Source organism: Haliaeetus albicilla, chromosome 19, assembly GCF_947461875.1.
Source record: "Haliaeetus albicilla chromosome 19, bHalAlb1.1, whole genome shotgun sequence".
In the NCBI taxonomy this organism is placed as follows: domain Eukaryota; kingdom Metazoa; phylum Chordata; class Aves; order Accipitriformes; family Accipitridae; genus Haliaeetus; species Haliaeetus albicilla.
The window spans coordinates 21,810,402-21,826,614 of record NC_091501.1 but is presented as its reverse complement, the minus strand read 5'-3'; the positions used below and the strand labels follow the sequence as shown (position 1 = coordinate 21,826,614).

Genomic DNA, 16,213 nt, shown 5'->3' with positions numbered 1-16,213 from the left:
AATTAAATATTTGCACCACAGTCAGGTCAAGATCAGCTGTTCCTTTCTTTATTGCACCCATAGCATGTATGTGATCTTGCACATATGCAGCTGAGCTGCAGCTCTAAGCTCTTCACCACAACCTATCTTCAAGATGTGGTGAGGAGATGGGAGCAGTACTATACACTGTGGTAAAGTACACTATAAAAAAATGTATGCTGTTCTGTTTAGAAGAGTTTATGTGCTGTTAATTGTATTTCTGTGTTTTTATGAGAAGTTTTGAGTCTGAGAGAACCAAAAACCAGAGCAGCAACCCCCCCCCCCAACAAAAAACCAAACCAACCAGAAATGGATGTGTTTTGCTGAAGTTCTTAACCTATGGACATATTGCAAAACAGACCTATCTGCTGAGACACACAAAGAAATGGCATTATGATATATATGGCATTGTGGAAGAGAAGCACGCAGAGCTTTCTCATTGCCTTTCCTATTAATCATTTCTTCCTATGAGCAATATATCAGGCAACAAAGCTTTTTGTGAAGCTAATGCTTCCTGTCTGAAGCTAAAGCCTTTAGAAAAAGCAGTTCCTGTGAACTGGTGTTATCATTTCAAAGTGTGGATTTACTGTGGTTTATTTTTTGCAACAAGAAAGAAGAGCCAGATACAAGCTGAATTGTCTGTAAGGTTTTTTTGAATGTGTACTTTCTGCACAGGTATACTCCAGCTCCAAGTTGGAGGAGAGCACTTAGTTTGATTAGTTATGTTTTAATAAGTTTAATTACTTATGTTTTAATAAGTTTAATTACTTAATTTCTTATGCTGAATTATAAAAAGGAAGTATTTTATTGAATTTAATCCCACATTCTGTATTAAATTTGTTTGATACATCCGTGTTTTAAATGAAGAACATCCTGCCCTAGAATATGTTGTCAGCTGCAGCAGCACAATGAAGAACTCAGGGACATGGGGGCAGAGTTTAGATCCAGCTTGCTGGGGAGTGTGATATATCTGATGTTTGTGTCAAAAATCTGCCCACAAGCAGCCACAGACTTGTAAAACAGTGCTAAAGTTCTTAACCCAGTCAGTGTCATCCTTACGTGATTTCTGCTGTATGCACAGTCGATTTGGATCTTGTGAGTTATAGTGCATGGTGTAATTACTAGGAAGAACTGTACCAGCTTGTTTTGCCCCCAGAGAGATGTTTTACATTATAGTTGCTCATGCACTGTCTGGATGAGTTTGGAATATCAAAAGCCACAGACTCCTAAATTTTTCTATGACAATGGGTCAGCAGCATCCTGCAGCTCACTCCTACAGAACTGTCCCTGAAGCTGGCATGGATCTGCCAGTCCCTTGGACCACGTGGCACAAAGTGGAGTCAGGGAGGAGATCTTTGGATGTGGAGGCTGGGAAAAATCTCTTTTAGACCTTATCAACAGCACAAAACAGAGCAAACTGAAGTCTGTTTTAACTAACTAAGCCCAAGAAGTCCCTTCCAGTAGCCAAAGATTTATTGTATTGGAAGGCAGGGCAGAACCTACCTGCCCATCCAAAGCTGCTGGAGAGGAATCAGATGTCTGTTCCATTCAGCCTTCATCTTCTTCTCTTTCATACTGAAATTTCACTACTTGTCACAGAATCACAGAATAGTTGAGATTGGAAGGCAGCTCTGGTGATCATCAATGCCCTGCTCTGAGCATCGTCAACTAGAGCAAGCTGCTAAGGACATTGTCTGGTTGGCCTTTGAATATCGGTTTCCCAGAGAGACTCTACCCCCTCTCTGGTAAACCTGTTCCAGTTCCTGACTGCACTCAGAAACTTTTTCTGACTGCACTCAGAAACCGCACTCACTTTTATTTAAAAAAAATAAAAAATGGAAAAAGCTTTGATTGACAAGACCCCCCTGAATCTTCTCTTCACCAGGCTGAACAGTCCCAGCTCTCGCAGCCTTTCCTTGTATGAAAGATGCTTCAGTTCCTTCACCATCTTAGTGGCCCTCTGCTACTTTCTCCGATAAGTCCATATGCTTCTTGTACAGGGGAGCCCAGAACTGGACACAGTACTTGATACATGGCCTGATCAGTGCAGAGTAGAGGGGAAGGATTACTCCTCTTGGTCTGCTGGCAGCTCTCTGCCTAACACAACCTAGGAGGCTGCTGGCCTTCCTTGCCATGAGGGCACATTGCTGGCTCATGTTCAACTTGGTATCTTCCAGGAACTCCCAGATCCTTTTCTGCCAAGATGCTTTCCAGACAGTTGGCCCCCAGTGTGTACTGGTTTCTCGCCAGGTGCAAGACTTTGCATTTACCTTTATTGAACTTCATGAGGTTCCTCTCTGGCCATTTCTCTAACCATGTCCAGGTCTCTCTGAATGTTGGGAGAACCACCTGCTGTATCAGTCACTCCTTTCAGTTTTGTATCATCTGAGAACTTACTGAAGGTGCACCCTGCCCCATTGTCAAGGTCATTAATGAAGATGTTACACACTACTGCATCCAGTATTGACCCCTGGGGCATGCTTCTGGTCACTGACCTGCAGCTAGACTTCATGCTGCTGGTCACAACCCTCTGGACCCAGGCCTATAGCCAGTTTTCAGTCCACCTCACTCTTTACTTACCCAACTCCATACTTCATCAGCTTGTCTGTGAGGATTTTGCAGGAGACAGTGTCAAAAGCCTTATTAAAGTCAAGATAAATTACGTCCACAGCTGTCCCCTCATCCACGGAGCAAGTCACCTCATTGTAGAAGGCTATCAGGTCAATCAGGCATGTTTTCCCCTTTGTAAATCCATGCTGAGAAGAAGGTGATTACCTTCATGTGTCTGGAAACGGTTTCCAGGATTAGTTGCTCCATCAGCTTCCCAGGGGCTGACGTCAGGCTGACTGGCCTGTAGTTCCCTGGATCCTCCTTCTTGAAGACAGGAGTCACATTTGCTGTCTTCCAGTCTTCAGGGACCTCTCGCGATCACTATGACCTTTCAAAGGTTATTGAGAGTGGCCTCGCAATGGCATCAGCCAGCTCCTGCAGCACTCATGGTGTGTCCCATCAGGGCTTGTGGACTTGTGTGTGTACACTTCATTTAAATGCTCCCTAACATGATCCTCCTCCAGCAAGGATAAGTCTGCCTTGCACTGGACTTTCTCATAGTTTTCATGGACCTGAGATTGCTGAAGGCAAGTCACACCAGCAAAGACTGAGACAAAGGCGGCACTGAGTCACAGAGTGTATCACCCTTTTCTATGTCTTTGTGACCAGCTCCACTGCATATTCAGCAGCAGGCCCACATTTTTCCCTAGTTTTTGTCTTGCTGATGTACCTGTAGAAACATTTCTTGTTGCTCTTCACATCCCCCATCAGATTCAAATCCAGGCGGGCTTCCTAACCCCATCCCTGCAAGTTAGGGATTCCTCCTGTGTCACCCAACCGTGCTTCAACCTCTTGTACACTTCCTTTTTATGTTTGAGTTTAGTCAGGAGCTCCTTGCTCTTCCATGCAGGGCCACTGCCACCTTTGCTTTGTATCCTGCTCATTGGGATGAACTGTTCTTGAGTTCAGAGGAGCTGATCCCTGAAAACCAACCAGCTATCCTGAACCTCTCTTCTCTCCAGGACTGTCTGCCATGGGATCCCTGAAAGCAGATTCCTGAGCAGACGAAAGTCTGCCCTCTTCAAGTCCAGAGTTGTGATTCTGCTGTTTGGGGGGTTTCCCTTCTTTTCACGATCCTGATCTCCACCGTCTCATGGTTACTGCAGTCAAGCCTGCTCCCAACCTTTACATCCCTGACCAGTTCTTGTCCATGTCCTTAAAAATAAATTGGGTAAGAAGAAAAAGAAGGGAAAGGAAATGAAGAAAAGGGAAGGAAAATATTTTTATGTTTCAAAATTAAATATTATGTTCCTGGTAGCCTATAAAGTAAGAACAATTATGCAAATGTTCATTGAATTACGTTTCCAGATTTTTATTAATTCTCAGAATTGGTGGAAATTCTCAGAGTTGGTTGGAAAGACTGGTATTGTTGGACAGATCAGAGAAATTGTTCTTGTAGGAAAAGCACTGGCAGTACAAGCCTATGATTTTAGTAATGGATTCTACAGATTCAACTTGTTCAATGTATTCTGTTGCTCAGTGAACATGATATTACAATTAGCTCAAACAGAGTTTTGTGTGACCATGACAGGAACAGGTTTTGCCACTGTAACTCTGAAAGGGTAGAGCTTTGTGCTGTGTAAAAGAATGCAAGTTTCCTGTGTGGGTCACCACAATACTTTTTTCTCATCTCTCAGTTGCCCTATTTCAGTCTGATGTTAATGATCACTTTGGCATCCTGCAGAGTCACATATGGAGACCAGGACAGATGCACCACCTGTTCTGCTATTACATTTCAGCTTCCTCCTGAGGAATTAAGGTAAACCACCCCAATTTTCTTGTCCAAATGCTCAAAGGACTTTTGTTTTTAAGTCAGTGTGTCATTGACATAGATCAAATGCACTGTATTGCTTTTATTGACGGTGCTTGCAGTGAAAGAGAGAAATGCATTCTGTAAATTGTCCCACTGCAATTACACATGTCTATCCATTTGCTACATAAGGAAATTTAATTCCTCACCTTTTTCATCTCAGTCAAGACTAAGTTGCTTACTTATATTAGTTGATGTGGAAAATGCTAGATAACTTCACTTGCTTGTGAAAGCAAGATCCCCTGTCTAACATTGACCTACCAAGCATCCGTCACACAAGCAGTTTAATCACAAAAGATAGAGTTCTTCATGAGCTATTGTCCTTGCTTAAATGATTTTGTATTCCAGAAGGCTGATTTAGGACATCATTCCTTCTATGTATTACCCTTCCGCTAATATGGTCTGTTGTTTGAAATGATTCCAAACTGCTGGGAGGAAAGCTGTATTGACGTTCAGGGAAATTCAGATCCAGACCTGGACTTTGCAGTTAACTGGACTTCTAAATTCCAAGTAAAGCAAAGTAAAAAAAAGCAACACTTAAAAGCTTGTGACGGGAATATTAAGGAGCACATCTATCTGAACGTGAAACACAGCACTTCTTCCAAGAAACTGATGATGAGAAGACAAAGAACAGAAAAGAAGAACATCAAGAACAAAGGTAAAGTCTTAATAATGGGAAAGATGTATGCATTACTGAATAAATAGTCTAACAGATTTCATGTCTGAATTAGAGGTTTGCATTTGTATGCTAAAAATTTTTCTTTTCTATCCTGCTGTTTGAAGTTGGGAAGGATGGGCAGTTCAAGGCATATTAAATTTGGAGACTTGCAGCTCCAACAGATTAAGTAAAGTGTGATCTAATAATTTCTGTTGGTGCCGTATCAAAACAGTCATCGTATTTGGACTCCTCTTCAGACATAATCCTGAGTTGTGACTGATCAATAAGCCCCTACAATGAGAGAAGGCTCAAAGGAGATGGGCAAATGCAGTGTACCTGTGAAGCATGCAGTGACTGCACATGGCTGTCAGAAAGTTGAATTTAACATTAAGGGGACCAGAGAGATACCTTTTTTTAGATTTAAAGTTGTATCAGTTGAGTGGATCAGCTGGTTGTGTAAATTTTTGTCCATGAGTTAATCAAAAGAGTGGGAATGTCTTCCTGAGGTAGCCAGACCAGGATGGGGGGAGTGTATACGTGACTCAGCCTAATAGAGTACAACTGCTGAACAACTGACAAAAAGAGCTTTGAAGAGAGCAACAGGCTTGAGCTGCTTAAACCCACATATTCCTTCCTGGTGCCACTCAGCGTTGCGATGATGAGCATATCATAGAGCTTAGCAATGAGAATCACATCTGTATTGCGATTCAGCTATGTATTGAAATTGTTATATTCTGCTAAATGTGATTTGCACTTGTGTTGTGCTTTCAGCATATAGCTGTATCATTCTGCTAAATCGGAATTTCATGCAACATCAGGTATCTTCAAATAAGTAAATTTGGTATTAAACATTAAATTATCCATGTGTGTAATATTGAAAAGGACCCTTTCAGACAGTATTGGACTCTGACATGAGTGCAGGCTGAGGTAAACAGACACTGCAGTTCAATCTAAGTTGTATTTTTAGAGCTGATCCCATTGAGAAAGCCTCACCTTTCTCACATTTATGTTCTTTTTCTTCTTGTTAGATTCTCCTGTTTCATGTACTACCTGCTGGAGTATTGCAGTGATTCTAGGGATCCTCTTCTTGGCATTGCTGGGAACAACAGTGGGTTTTATTATCAAGGGTAAATAAATGTCCTCCATTGAAAATATTTGATTTGAATTTAGAACTTTGTCAGGGAGCAAAACAGAGCTCTTGAAATCTCAGAGGTCCAAGGAGAGCATGGAAGTACCTTTTCTCTCTTAAAAAAGACTTGCTTCTTTTTTCTGAGATTTTTAAATGTTAAACTTGGTCTAGTTAGACCTGCCCTCAGCAGGAACAAGAGAGTAAGGGGTAGAAAGTATCAAAGATGCCTTTGAAAGGGGTGACTGGGTAGACTTCAGTGTGTAGCAAGCACGCTGTGTTGTGTGCTCAGCCACTCAGGACCATTTACATCCTGACAAATACAGCTCTAGGCGGGAGGACATAACCTGAAGGCCCATTTCTTTTCTGTTGATTTGGAGATCAATGCTGCAGAGCGAGAGAATGAACGCTGAGGTCTTCAGTGACCAACCATCCATGGGCCAGTAGCACCAGCTGCTCTCCTGTTAGGAAGGAAAAGGAGGGTGCTTCAAACTGCAAGACTTCCATGACTAGCAGCTGTTATAAAATGATTCCTGTTCCTAGGAAGTTTAAGCCTTTTGACCAGCTTGCCATGAAATGTTACGAAGCTGGGGTTCGGGCAAGTATAGGAATCGGAAATGCTGTTCGTCCAAAGCAGCAGTACTTCAGAAATGGGCTACAGATGTGCCCTAGCAGCAGCCAGCGCTAGCGGTGGGGGCTGTATGGAAATGGGTGACCTGCCACAAACCTGTCAGGTGCCAAGGCTTTGCCTTTCCCGTTGGATGGAAGGAAACATGGGCCAAAGAGGAAGTTTATATGGAGAAGGCAGAACAAAAAGGGGAGGGAAAAACAAAAAGGCAAAAACACTGGGAAGGAAAAGGAAGGTCCCAAGAGACCCCTACATGCTCTCCCACGTGTTCCCGTCTGGCAAATGGATGCCCTTTCACAGAGCCCTTCAGAGACTCTGGTGTAGGTAACTACATTGTCTTTGCCAGTCTCAGAAGAGCTCCAGGGATGGCATTACAGTAACTGTGCAGAATCATTTTCTGGAGAAGGTGTCTTTGTGAAATGTGTTTGTAATGAACTAGGCTATGACTATGAATGGGAAGAGAGACGTACGATTGTTTTGCAGGCTGTGCGTGTCCACGCTGCCCTGAGCAGTGGGTGGCCTACAGAGAGAGCTGCTACTCCTTCTCCAAGGAGAAGAAGGACTGGAATTCCAGCCAGGAATTCTGCCGGGCACAGGGAGCTCATCTCCTGGTGATCAGCGATACTAGCGAAATGGTGGGTGCCTTTGCAGTGGCAAGGGCAGAGGGCCTTTGCCATGCAGGATGGTAGGATTACAGGGGAGCAGGTCCAAGGCACTGTACTGCCCAGCTCTTCCCCTCTGTGGGGAAAAGAGGGTGTGAAGGGACTTTGCAACGCGCTGGGACCCACCACCACCTTCCTGCATCTGGCAGAAGCAAGGCTTTCTCTTGGCCTCTTTGCAAGAGGGACTCAATTCTCTTTGCCTGCCGGCACTGAGGTTGTCGTGGGCTCAGACCTCAGACCCCACAGTCAGGGGAGCTGCCTGGTACTCCAAAACGCTGAGTGTCACAAAGCCGGTCCCTCTAGGAAGGAAGGGCATGGGTGTTCAAAGGACATTGAGAAATGGCCCCCAAACTCCCTCTCTCACACAGCGACCCTTTCTTTCCCCCTCAGAACCCAGGACTTGACTGGGTTTCTTCGAGTCCACTGATCTCTCTGCCTCTCCGTCCCTCCTAGGACTTCTTCCAGATGATGCAAAGTGAATTGTACTGGATTGGTTTGAAGAATAGCACTGGTGGTGACTGGGCCTGGGAAGATGGCTCAAAACTGAGTGGCAAAAAGTGAGTATGGTATTTCCTCTGTATTTTTAGATAAAGGGCTTGGGATCCTTCCCCTGCCCTTAACCCTTTTACATGAAAAGTTCCATCTGTAGTTGATGTAAGTCGACCAACAACAAACAGAGCTGCTAAGGGATGTTCAGAGTGGCCACAGGCTCTAGCACCTCCAGAACTAAGGGGTTCCTCCTGCCTGGCTGCTGGACCCCAGTCTGGTACACCCAGAGACCTGGGAGTCTCTATCCCAGGCTGATGGACACAGCTGCTACTTTCCTGTCTGCGGGTTCAACCAGTAGTAAAGCTGAGCCAGTATCCCAGAGACACAAACATGGACACAGACACACATGCAGGTGAAGGACTCTGACACAGCTGGCTACCACAGACAAGGCACTGCCTTCAGCAGCACCCACATATAATGCCACCAGAACTCACATAACGCACAGCTACAGTCAGAGAAGTCCCCTTCCACCTCTCTGGCTGCTCAGGATTGAACTTGACTAGTGAAGACACATACACGACACCCTCCAGGTTCAGAAGCGTGCCCGCACCCACTCAAGGATTCCCTGAGCGCCAGCACGGACCCTCTGCCCACCTGGTACCCCTTGCCCAGACCCAGGGCCTCCTACTCGCCGGCTAGCGCGACTCAGAGCTTGCTAGGGAATTGCAGAACCACAGCCCACGCAGCCCAGGCTGGGGGAAGGCGCACGCGTTCTCCCCCCAGCACCCGGCACCCCGGCAGCCACCCACGGCCCCGCTCCAGCTGCCGGCGCTGAGCCCCTCGCCCGCCCTGGTCCCCCCAGCAGCTACACCCGGGACACACACCCCCCCACTGGTGCCGACCCCGGGGCTGGGCTGAGCCCGTCAGCCACCCCAGCACCCTGGCACCACCGCCTGGGGTCCAGCACCCCGCTCCGAGCCCAGAGCCGGCACCGTGTCCCCTCGCAGGGTGCCCCCGGTTGCCGGCACCTCGTCCTTACAGCGCTGGCACACACGGGGCGGGGGGCGAGACCGCAGGGACAGACGGCGAGGGAAGGGCTTGAGGAGAACCGGGACGGACCGCGGTGGGCAGCGGCAGGGCTGGGTCAGGCGAGCGCGGACCCGCCGTCGGCAACTGCTCACACACGACCCACACCTCGTTAGACCCTCTCCTCCCTGGTCGCCCCTTGCCCTAAACTTTCCTCAACAAGTTCTGCAGAGTCCCACAGCCCCCCCTCGAACCTCCCAACTCCTCCTGTTCCTCTTGTTGGCCCCTTCTCAGCCATTACAAAGCCCAGGGTGTCCCTCTCCAAAGCTGCACCTGGAGTTTCTTAACGGCCCGTCAGTCTGTGGCTGAAGACTTCTGGTCTTTGCCGTTGCCTCCGCTATTTCTTGTGCACCAAGTTTGTGTCTCTGTGGGTTTCTGTTTAATCATTTCCTCCTTCTTACCCCCTTTTGCGTTGAAAATGTCCTTGACTAGATAACCTTAATGAAGCAGAGGCTTTCACTTTCCATGAACCCATACAACAGGTTTAAACTTGAACACTTGATACTTTCTGTCCCAAGGTCTCCAAATGCCTTAAGTGGAACAGCAAAAAATCCTTTGTGGGACGGGACTTTTCTCTCTTTAGTGATGGGAAATGGAGAGCCCAGAAATGGACTGGCTAACTGAAAGTCTCACGGTGAGCTCTGGGTGTAGCAAGCCCCACTGCCAGACCTCCTCTGTCCCAGGATGGGTCTTCCCTGACACAAGGTCACAAAGTCCATGCAGCGAGTCTCCTGCCTCCAAAGCTGTAAGGTGTTCTTCCCCCAGCCAAAGTGGGGATCCCTCTCTAATGTTTCCCTGCTTGTGTGGTCTGTCCGTGTCTCCCACAGGGTCCCGTCGAACAGCCCTGTGCAGAACTGCGCCCTTCTGCTGGAAGGTGCCATCCATGCTTCCAGCTGTGAAATCCCTGCCCTATGGGTCTGCGAGAAATCTCTTCAGTGACCTCTGTGGACCTTGTGTTAGGAAGTGTCCTTTGGAAAGCTGTGCTAATGCTTGATCCCTCTGAAGGTGACTCAGCAAGCTTCTCTGAGAGAGTGCCTGGCTGTGCTCCTTGCTGCTGTGACACCTGCCATAGTGCAAGGATTGAATGTAGCTGCAGCCAAAGCCCTGGCATGAGCAGCCGGAGGTCTGAGTGCTGCTCCTGGCTCCGTTCAGGATCACACTGGTGAGGTTCTTATTCATAGCCATTGGCTAGTGACAGACAGTCTTCAAAGTGGTAGAGAAGGGGCAGGAGAGATTTCTCTATGTCCCTCTCAGTCATTTTCAGAGATACTTGAGCACTGTCACTGGAATGCTGTCCTGGCATCGGAAATCCGAAAGAGAGATGGGATTGTAATCTGTGAGCTCGTGCAAACTCTGGGTTAATTTATCTCTCGTGTGAATATTGGTGTCATACACCAAGGCTGAAAACTAGCCTGAAGTCTGAAGCTGGCCTGCTTTTGCAAGTGGTTGAATCAGATGATATCCAGAGGTCCTTTCTAACCTAAATTCTTCTGTGTTTTTTGTTTGTACCTGGAGAAAACTGGAGCATGACACCCAGTGTTACATTGCTGTGTAACTAGCTGGGAAGGAGTAAACCTGCTACCCTGCTGAGATGAAAATAAATATGGGTTGCTTCTAACAATTTTTTTCAGTGGTGGCTTTTTCTGTTTTCCTCCCCAACATCATTGTTTAGCACATTGGGTGATTGATAAATGGGCAGAAAGTAAGCTAGTGGCAGGAGCAGAGGCAGGAGGGCAGGGGGTGAAACACTTTCTTTGCAATAACACTGCAGAACAGCATCTCCTGTTGCAGAGGACAAGATACAGCTACAGCTATTAAACAGGTTCCTACCCCAGCTCTGCCTGAGGGATTACAGACTGACAAACTTACTTGTGTCAGTAGCCAAGTAAATGCAGCCCCTCATCTTCTAGACCCTTTGTCCTAAGGCCCACCCGTGAAGGTGCCCTCAGCCACGGTTCAAGCGCACCGCACCATACCTTGACTGAGTGGTCTCTTTGCCCCACGCTCCAAGTTTCCTCCAGAGCAGCTCTCCCTGTAAAGAAGTGCCACTATACTCCTCACCCAGCACTTCTTCCCATGGGATTCAGTGGACAGACAGATACAATTCCAATTTTTGTGACAAGTAGGCTATAGTCACCCAAAGTCCTACGCTGTGCAACAACACCTTGACTACCTGACAGGTGACTGTGATGACTTTTTAGTGACACTCTGGTGGTAGTTCATGTTGGTATTTCTTGAAATACTGATGATTTTGTTGTTAGGTTCATGCCCCTAAGCAGCACAAAATACGTGGCCTGACCAGTGCCGAGTAGTGGCAGAAGGATCACCTCCCTCGACCTGCTGGTGACACTCGTCTTAATGCAGCTAAGTATTCAGTATTGACCCCTGGGATACACCACTGATCACTGGCCTCCAACTGGACTTTGTGCCACCTTCTTGGCCTGTCTGTTCAGCCAGTTTTCAAACCGCCTTACTGTCCACTTATTTAACCCCATACTTCATCACCTTTTCTGTGCAGATTTCATGGGAGACATCATCAAAGGTCTTAGTGAAGTCATGACAAATAAAATCCCCAGCTCTCCCTTCATCCATCAAACCAGTCACCTCATTGTAGAAGGTTATCAGGTTGGTTGAGCATGATTTCCCCTCCACAGATCTGTGCTGACTACTCCTGATCCTCTTCTTGTCCTTCCGTGTGTCTGGAAATTGCTCCATCACCTTCCTGGGGCTGATGTGAGGCTGACTGGCCCGCAGTTGCCTGCATCCTCCTTCTTGCCCTTCTTGAAGACAGGAGTGACATTTGCTTTCTTCCAGTCCTCAGGAACATATCCCAGTTGCCATTACCTTTCAAAAATAACCAAGAGTGCCCTTGCAATGACATCAGTAGAAAACGTTATAATATGAGCACTTTAACCCAATATGGAGTCCAGGGCAGCTAGATATGTTTTGAACAAACTGTAAGAAGTTACCAGCCCCAGTACTAATCTACAGGAGTGAGAAACCCAGTGATCTAATAGCGGTTCATGAGATGTCTCCCATAACAAGAGATTTTGACCAATTATTTCAAGGATGAAAAAATTATGTTATTTATATGTAATGACTAATTAGCATTTGCTCTGCTGTAAATGCTTAATGCAGAAATAATGTGTAGTGTATACATTAAATTCAGGTTCAGTAAATACTTATCACCAGGGAGATCTTTGATATTGAACAGCACAGAATGAAACCTAGCATGACAACACAAATCAAATATCAGCTTGCAGTAGGATTTTTGACAACACATGCCCAAGTATCTTCTTACAAGGTGGAGAAATATGCCTCTTTTTCAAGATCTTCGGACACAAACTTGTCAAACAGTCTATGCCAATTAAAGATAACCTATCTTTAAAGCTTGCTAAGATGGAGCTCTAGCTTCTGAATACTGATGACTGGATGAATTGCCCATCGCTCTAGAATAAGTCAAGTTTCTATTACACTCTTTCATCTATGTTCATATTATAGATCATATCAGCACCCCACCCTCCCCAACCAACGATTGCCTTAGAATCACCTACTGGATTAGCAAAAATAGATGTTTTGATCAAATAATTTTTAATGACTAATAAACAACCACCCGTTATTCATTCTGCTGTACTTTGTTTATATTAGGAACAAACGTGTGATTAGAAATCAGAGCAGACTCTCAACCATTGTTCTGTGAAGCTTTCAAAGAAAGCTTCATACCTTTGAAAGTATTTATGAATGATATCAAAGCATTTAGTGCTTTGCCTGCAGAAATTTGTGTAATCAACCTTCTCCTGCTATGTCCACTGGCTGTGTAGTGGAATGGTGAGTGCCAGTTTGGGGAAGCTTATTCCATAAGCACAAAAAAAGTGTAGCTCCAGCATGGCAGCAGGCCAAGGAAAATCCTGCAAAAATTCAGAATATATAACCCGAACATATGAGTCTTTTCTCTACTAATTTGAAAGTCTGAAGGCTGCATCTGCTATTCAAAATTAATACAGCAACATCAGATGTCCCCATGTAAAGAGAACAAAATCCCTACATTGACCTTACAGTTTTAATGAAATAACAAGTTTGTTAACTGTACTCAGAAATCAGTGAGTTAAAAAAGACAGTTTTGTAAAACTGCAGTTTTGTTTCAGGTTACTCATTTTGCTCCAATGCCAATTTGACAGACTGTTTTTCACTCCAGTGCGACTAATGCAGCTGGACACAACCTAACAGCCCAAACGGTGGGAGGTTTCAGTCAGTTTGACAAATCTTGCGTGAGGTTTGCAAGAAAACAGATGGGGTCATTTTGAGTCTTGCAGGTGAGTCCCTCAAAAGCTGTGCAGAGGAAATGTCAGTACTGGATAGCTGTCTTCTCCCTGGACACCCTGGGGGCTGTGATGGTCTCTCAGCTCTCTGCTGTTTAACCCAGTGGGAAGGCAAGGCTGTCCCCAACCTAAGGGGGATGGGATGGTTCCCAGCCAAAAGCCCGTATTCAGCTGCTTCCCGCTGGAGTTGAGCCACTATTGCAGCTGAGGTGCCTCCCTGTAACCAAAACCCTGGGTTTTCTCTCCTAAACTCCATTTGACTTTATTTTAACACTGCTTCATCTTCCAATAATCTTAATTCAGCATTACCATAGGACTGCATCTTTTATTCTAAGATATTTTTCTGCACTCAGCTGCCATCCACAGTCGAAAAAGAAAGCAAATAATTTTCCAAGAAATTCTGACAAAATCCATTTAGATATATATTCAACTTATTTTCTCCAGGATTCAGACATTTCTAGGCACTTTCAAAGATCATAAGGCCCTTACACTGGTGCAGTGTAGCATTGGTATCATTACCATATAAATTATTTCATAAATATAATTCGTATTTCTTTTTCCATACCTCCAGGCTGTGATAGGACCTTTGTAAGACTTATATAAAATCGGTTTTATAAGAATGTGTTTTTATATGGGAGTTTTTCCATTGGTTTCAATGAAGCCAAATTTCCCCTGGAATCTCTTTCCTGAAAATTTTAATGTCTAGGAGCCTTGACAGGCTGCAGCTGATCGTACTGGTAAAAGCAGCAGTAGATCTGGTTTCAGATTTTGAAGTATGGTGCTCTGTGTGGTTCTGCCAGGGAGCTAGGTCCAGGTCAGCATTTAGCAGATGTTTAAGAAGAATGAGTCCTTGTCTCTGTTCAGAGTTCTTCCTCTGCTACAGAATTAGAATATTGCAGGGCTGATACCTTTACAGGTCTTACTGGTTTGCTGGAGATGAGATTTTTCTGAAAAGTTCTAAGGCAGATTTTACATACTGAGGGTTGCTTTTAGTTGAGAATTATTAGTTAAATCAGAGGATCTGGTCTCTGGCCTGGACTCACTATTCACGGTCCTTTCCCTGGGGGATCTAGTCACCAAAAATGAGTCCTGAGATGCAGTTTGTTTCCCCACAAGACTTCAGAAAACTGCTATCATTTCCTTTTCCCTGTAAAGAAGTTAGTGTCTTCAAGAATTAGAAAAGTTTCAGGGATGGCAACACATTCTTGTTCAGAGTACAGTCTGCGACGTGTGAGCAGAAATGGTGAAATCTCTGCAGAGAGTGCCACAGGGGAAATGTGAGGATCATCACATCATAGATGATGATATATGGGACAGTTACCAAGTAGCTATCCCACCATCTAAAGCAGCAACCCAAGGAGGTGAGAATGCCATGCAACACCACCGATCCTGGTGTTCACTGACTTTATGCGGAAGGTGAGGACACACAGACTGTTGGAAGGTGCAACACATCATGTAAGGTTGAGAGTTTAGGCATTGCTAGAGGGTTAAGTGAACATGAGGGGAACCATAACTAGGTTTCTGTATGTCAAAGGGATATTTGTTTGAAAAAGAAGGGCCATGGATTACAGGAGAGGAAGGTAAATCATACAGCCGGATGGCAGAGATGGGAGGACAAGAAAGTCTGCTCAGTCACCCCATCCCTGCTGCACCATGCTCAGTCAAGGGGACCCCACTGAGGAGAGGGGGGGCGGCACTTTCCCTGCAGCTGGCTGGCCATGCTCAGCTTCCAGAAGGTGGGATGGGGCAGGCAGGGGTCACACAGCAAGGAGGAGCCCTGAAACCAGAGCAGAGCAAGGTGATCTGCTCTGGGTGCAGACCTCTAGCACAGCCTCCTGCCTTCTGGGGACTGAGGGTGCTTATTGCTTATTTGATGCAGGGAATCACTGAAAAAAACTGCAGAACTGGACTAGGGAGGGACCAGTCTGACTGGGTAGAGCACTCAGAGGAGATTTTAGCCCCCGCCCCCCCCCCCCCCCCCCCCCCGCAAGTGAAATCTTGAGTTTCTTTTGTTTTTAAGGTTATCTTATCTTTGTCTGTTATTTTGCGCTTTCACAAAGCCTGCTTTGGGAGGTGGATGCCTTTGGGCATGTTCTCTTCCAGAAGGAAGGAGGAGTGTTTCTGTCTCAAGGCTTGGGCAGACAAAGGCTTTTACATCAGCATTTTGAGTAGTTAGGACAGTGTTACTGATACGGCCCTTGTCCTCATCTCTGTCCCTTGTCTCCCCTCTGCCATCCTGAACTCCCAGTACAGCAGCCATGAGCTCTCCCTTGTGCTAAGCCTTACTCTCTTTTTATACTAGCCCCGATTTCCAGGGCTGTGAAGCAAGACTGGGATGCATTCATGTCTGACAGTGCAAACTACAGCAGCAACTACAGCTCATGGGCTTTCTCTTAGGACACTATTAAGTGTATCATCTGCCTTACTTTTTGTCTGGTGTATACAGACTTCTGTGATGGAGCAGAGCCTGGTATGGCTCACCCATCCACCCCTTCCATGCTGAATCCCTATAAACTCCAAGACAATTAAGGGTACCCAGAGAAGCAAATGAGGGACCATTTCTTTATGTGCCTTTTATAGTAAGATTAGAAAAGTTAACAATAAAAGATGTCTTCCAATTTCAGATTTCACATAAAACAGGATGGCATAGGACATCAGGCTGCTTTTGGAACAGAAAACCTTTATTCCTTTGGCTATACATAAGGACTAGCTCATGTCTGGGAGCAAAGGGTTTTCAAAGGCAAACCCCCCATCAATGAGGTAGAGAAAATCATGATACTAAGAATAATACTGAGGGATATGATATG

General features: G+C 45.6%; 1 protein-coding gene across 1 annotated transcript; it reads left to right on the top strand.

Moving 5' to 3' along the window:
* Positions 1 to 3,745: 3,745 nt before the first annotated feature.
* Positions 3,746 to 10,708, top strand: LOC104319715 (killer cell lectin-like receptor subfamily G member 1). Its single transcript, XM_069806754.1, has 6 exons — positions 3,746 to 4,387; positions 4,787 to 5,096; positions 6,125 to 6,223; positions 7,334 to 7,485; positions 7,966 to 8,069; positions 9,915 to 10,708. The coding sequence occupies exons 2-6, from the start codon at positions 4,853 to 4,855 to the stop codon at positions 10,024 to 10,026; spliced, it is 711 nt and encodes a 236-aa protein (XP_069662855.1). The 5' UTR covers positions 3,746 to 4,387; positions 4,787 to 4,852; the 3' UTR covers positions 10,027 to 10,708.
* The last annotated feature ends 5,505 nt before the right edge of the window (positions 10,709 to 16,213 follow it).